The sequence below is a fragment of the Echinops telfairi genome, unplaced genomic scaffold, assembly GCF_000313985.2.
Source record: "Echinops telfairi isolate 266 unplaced genomic scaffold, ASM31398v2 ScPeMD7_36;HRSCAF=134, whole genome shotgun sequence".
NCBI lineage: Eukaryota > Metazoa > Chordata > Mammalia > Afrosoricida > Tenrecidae > Echinops > Echinops telfairi.
The window spans coordinates 2,952,984-2,958,349 of NW_022103934.1; the positions used below are offsets into that span (position 1 = coordinate 2,952,984).

At 56.3% G+C, this 5,366-nt stretch overlaps 1 protein-coding gene across 8 annotated transcripts in view; it reads right to left on the reverse strand.

Moving 5' to 3' along the window:
* The window catches only part of HNRNPM (heterogeneous nuclear ribonucleoprotein M), a 31,814-nt gene that overhangs the window by 1,757 nt on the left and 24,691 nt on the right, over positions 1-5,366 (reverse strand). For 4 of the 8 annotated variants that reach the window (XM_045290362.1, XM_045290363.1, XM_045290364.1 and 1 more), the window contains 3 exons: positions 4,485-4,583; positions 2,416-2,469; positions 40-842 (listed from right to left, as the gene is read on the reverse strand). In XM_045290362.1, coding sequence (XP_045146297.1) covers positions 40-842; positions 2,416-2,469; positions 4,485-4,583 — 956 coding nt within the window. The remainder of the gene's footprint in view (positions 1-39; positions 843-2,415; positions 2,470-4,484; positions 4,584-5,366) is intronic. The other 4 variants (XM_004717336.3, XM_013008507.2, XM_004717337.3 and 1 more) reach the window with 2 other exon arrangements.

Sequence of the window (5,366 nt, forward strand, 5' to 3'; positions counted from 1 at the left end):
AGCCTCTGCCTCCCTACTGCAGCAGGAAAGGCCACTTACGTTTCTCACAAATATCTGACAGGCCTTCCTGGCCACTCCAGGGGCATGGCCTCCAGCTCCGCCAAAGGAACCTGCAAAGCTCCCTCCAAAGTTGCCGCGCTCCATCTCGATGGCGCGATCAAAGCTGGCTCCGCCACCGCCGCCCATGGCCAGGCCCATGCGCTCGATGCCAGCACCCAGGGCAGGGCCCATGGCAGGGCCCATGCGCTCCAGGCTGTTGGCACCCATGCGCTCCAGGCCCATGCGCTCCAGACTGTTGGCGCCCATGCGCTCCAGGCCCATGCGCTCCAGGTTGTTGGCGCCCATGCGCTCCAGGCCTGTGGCCATGCGATCCATCACAGGGCCCATGCGCTCTAGGCCGGCCCCGATGCCAGCCGGCACCATGCGCTCCATGCTCAGGCCCATGCGCTCAATGGCAGGGCCCATGCGCTCCACACCAGAGCCCATGCGCTCGATGGTCTGGCCCACGCGGTCAATGGGCGCGGCCATGCGCTCCAGGCCAAAGCCCATGCCGGCACCCATGCGCTCCACACCAGAGCCCATGCGCTCCATGGTCTGGCCCATGCGCTCGATGCTGGAGGCCATGTGGTCGAGGCCCAGGGGGCCCATGCGCTCAATGCCGGCACCCATGCGCTCCACTGAGCCCATGCGGTCCATGACCAGGCCCATGCGCTCAATCTCAGAGCCCACACGGTCCATGCCGTGGCCCAGGCCGGCACCCATGCGCTCCATGCTGGCACCCCCAATGCGGTCAATGCCAGGGCCCATCCTCTCGATGCCAGGGACGCTGCCTCCGCCTCCACCTGGAACAGGGCCACAAAACACAGGCAGACGTCAGGAGCTGGCCATATGAAGATGGCCCTGGCACGTGGGAATCAATCAAGCCCCGAGTGCTTTCCCCATCTCGACAGCCCTGGAAAGCTGGCTCGGCTCAAGCAGAGCAGCAAGCACCAGGTCCTGCCTGGCAGCATTCAACCCACTTCTGAGCCACAATTTCAGCTTCCAGGACAAAAATCCTGGAAGGTATGCACTGGCCATGTCTTCCCTTAAAGCTTTAAGTGAGCCACAACCGCTGAGACCACTGCCCGTTCCCACCCCCACAGACTTGGAGTGGGGGGGTGGGGGGGCCCCGCAAAGGAGTACCTCAGATGGCCTGCCACCAGTATAACAAAGGGGACAAAAATTCAGAGTCACTTGCAATTTCCCTCCTGCTCCCCACTTGCCCCTTTGAGATGCCCTTCTGTCAGCCAGTTGAGCAGCCTGTCCTCTGCCTTCCACGGCACAGAGAAGCCACTGCACAACCACAGGGAAGGCAGCGATGTCAATCGAGCCAACACCGGGCCAGGGGCTGTGCCGACACTGCTTAGAGGTTCTGAAAGAGACCTGGCCCCAGTCCCTCAGCTCAGGACATGACCAGTTAGTCAGTCCTCTTTGCTCTCCTCAGTCCAGCACTGCTGCCACTTTGGAGCTGGTGGGTAAGCCACAGCTGGCTCAGGCAACGGTGTCTCCCCGAATAGCATGGGGACCCAGCAGAGCCACTCTACTTCTCTGTGCCCGTGTCTGTGGCTGAGGAACAGCACACCAAGTGGCAAAAAAGAAACTCAACTTTAAAGATGAAAACGAAGCAGAACTCTCTCACTGATCACCTAACTTCTTCATGCTGTGAAATAGGAGAGGCCCAAGGAGGGTGGGAGCAGGAAGCCGCAACAACCTACTGGGGGGCTGACATGGGAATCCAGCAGCTTGAACAAGAGTGTGCGGGTCCTAAGCAGCCTTAAGCAGCCTATATGTGTGGCTGAGAGGAAGATGACACCCCAAAGGCTTTCCTCCCCAGGAGGGGTTGTGGGTGGCCAGGCTGTCTCTGTGATTCACCTTCCACTCAGTCTGCATGCTTGCTGCCGTCAGTGCGTGCCGCTGTGTACTCTCAATTTCCTAGCTGGGTCTTCAGAACAGCTTTCCTTCTGGGGGAGAATGGGGAAACCAAGGAAGCCCCTACCATAAAGGTGAGGCAGTACTGAGACCCGCTGACACTCAGCACACAACCACGAGGGTTTCATAAGCTCATAGCAGAATGGAATTCCCTCACTAACTGTTGGAAGGTGTCCCCCCACCCCCGTGTGCGTGTGCATTCACGTGTTTGCTCTCTACAACAACTCTCTGAGAGAGTACTATTTATTATAGCCCCATTTTACAGATGAGGACTATGAAAAACAAGTGAGGTCCAGTAACTTGACACACGCCCCACAGCTAGGGAGAGTCCTGAGGCAGGTAGGCAGTCTGCCTCTGATCCCCTCCATGCTCCTGCTATAACCTACTTTAAGAAAAGCCTGTGCTAAAAGACAAGACAATTGAAACATCAGCCGGAACGCATCCTACCTCCTCCCTGCTTTGCCATGATCGCTCCTCTCTTCAATGCATTACTTAGGATTTCTATGGGAATCAGGAAGGAAAAAAGATTACATTTTTCTGAGATAGTAGAAACTTGCTTATTACAGATTTCAGAGAAGGAATGTTATTAAGACAAGGGAAAATATTATGGGGGGTGGGGGGAGAATGTGGGAGAATGGCTGGCTGGCTGGCAAACACACACACACACACACACACACACACACACACACATTCTACAGAAAAAATGACTAGAGCCTGGGTGCTGGGGCCCAGCGAGCACCAAGGAATGAATGGCAACACCCAGTTGCAGTGGTGGATGGTGGGTCCCCCCACCCCCCCAAGACAGAAGCCCATGCTGGCCTGCCCACCGGTCCATCCAATTCCAACTCTCACTGTTAATAGATGTGACACCCAAAGCCCCAGGGAAACGAATGCTCCTCATCCCTTCGCCACGGGTCCACAACCTAGGCTTATCCACACAGCCTCACACACGTTCTGTGCTAAGTGCCGTCCTACCTTACAAAGTGTTTTTCCCGCCATTCTGTATGAAGATGGCACGAATGTCCACCCCGTGGCATGCTGGACAACTTGGACAGCTGTCACAGAAGAAAGCCACAAGCATCTCCAGCCAGGGAAGTGACTGGGCTGAGCGTGCCTGGAGTTCCTGCCAGCCTGCTTGCTCATGCTGCTGACCTGAGAAGTCTCCTCCCACAACCCTTCCCACTCCTGTACACTCACTACCCTCCAGGTAGGATAGGTCTCATACCACCCCTGCACATGGCCCTCCGGGCCCTGGAATCCCCAACTGTCCATGTCCTTAAAGGTCATGGAAAAACCACAGTGTGTCACCTGGAAGCATGAGAACAGTTGTTTGTATGCAATACAGAAAGGCAGATACTAGCGAGGTGAGGCTGCAAAGAAAGGATGCAAGAGAATATGAAGAACCAATCCAGGAAACGACGCTCTACGCCTGGCTTAAATTAACGCTGCACAAGCCAGAGAAAGCAGAAACCTGTCCGAGACAAAAACCTGGTGACACCCACTAACAGGAAGGACAGGCAGGAGGTAGGACTGCTCCACCTGCCCACCCCACCAAGGTGGGAAAGCTGTGAGGTCCTTGATGCACAGTCCACCCTGCACATCGTAGGGGACAGGGGGCAGGGCTTTCAGGCAGCTGGGACACTAAGCTTGGCAGCAGACACTTCCAGGTCGTGAGCAGGGTTTCCAGTTGCCAGATTAAGGACACCCCCTGGTGGCAGAGGGCCAGAGGCACAGCACAGCCAGAAGCACCTGTGTGACTGGCTAAGTCCAGCGTCCTGTTTCTCTTCTCTACAGGCACGCAAACTGGAATTTGTGACCAAATAATCACATTGAAAATCTATTTTTAAATGTCCAACTATTCCAAGATACAAAACGAAAGCAGGCATGCCAACGCACAGCTACGAACCTGTCCCCAAGATTCTAAGCAGCTAGAAAAGGGCAGAAAAGGGGAGGGGGAACAAGTCTCCACGGAACAAGCCCTGGCACCCTGTGAGGGAAGGCTGAGAGCAGCACCAGCTCGACCTTGGCCCAAGACCCCCGTATCCATGTCACATGCCCAGGCCCAGGGACAGAACAGGCTGTGCACAGTCCCATTACAGGGCTGGGAAGCAGGTGAAGGGGAGGCCCATTCAGCTCAGAGAAAGCCCACCAGGTCCTTTCTGCACTGCGTCCATGGCAGGCACCACCCATCTGCTCTGCAAACTAACTAGGCGATGGCCTCCCCACGGCCGGTGCTCCGGCTTCTGCCTAGCAAAGCTTGCCACAACTCTAGCACAGATTCGGGGCCCGCAGGTCCAGGCACCGCATGGATGCCACCCTCAGTGATTATCTACCATCTGACACCAGTAGTAAAAAGGAAGCCATCTGAGGCAGTGGAGAGAAAGAGGACCAACAACGCTGTTGCCTCAAAGGTCTAGAAGACACACTCTGTTTAAAGTCTCAGAAAGACCCCCACCGTCCAGGGTGAGCCTGCACCTCTGGCAAGGCACTGCCCACGGACCCCCGGGCCTTCTTACCCATTCCTCTGCCAGAAGGGTCTCCAAAGCTCCGAGACATTCCCATTTCATTTCTGTTAAAGTTTCTCTCAAATCCTCCACCCATGCCACGCTCCATCTCTGTGGAAAAAAACATGACCCTTGGCCTTGCCCGGACCACCAATCGGGAGACGACAACAACACAGCCACAGACACTGCAGCAGCACCAAGTCAGTGGGGACTGTTCTATAGGAGACCGTTGCCTCAGGCCAACACAACTACCACCTCACTGCTCTGGACCCAGAACCCCCAGTACCTACAACGGCAGCCACTGGCACCCTGCAGCCCCACACCGGGCCCAGTCCCCGACGGGGAGGCAGATCGGCCTGGTGCCACACATGACACCCCTTGCCAAGTCCTTAGCCAGGAGCAGACAGTAACGTGACCACAGTCACTCAGCCGTAAAGTGGTGTGTGTGGCAACGGCTGGGACCTAGAGCTGCCTCGGCAGCCTCTACACATCTGGGGGCATTTTTTTTCTTCATTGCACTGCCCTACCCCAACAGTGGGCTGTCCGCAGTTTTCTCAATGACCTTCAGAGAAACAAAGCACTCAGCCACTGTGGGAAGATCCCTGCTCCAGCAGTCACCTACAGAATCTCCCGTGATTCCTCACCTAATGCAAAGCAGGTGGTGTGCGCTATCCCAGTCACCTGGCCCACCACTGTGGTCTTGTTCATCCCACTCCCTGGAAACCAACAGGCAAAACGGGTGCGGTACACACACACCCTTGTGCTACACACCCACCAACACAATCCTGTCCCAAGAGCACTTTGGGGCAGTAATTCTATCAGGATAAAGGGAAGCAGGCCTATTCCCACATTCACCCTGACTCACGGAGGTAGAATGTGGGCAGTCCGCAGGGC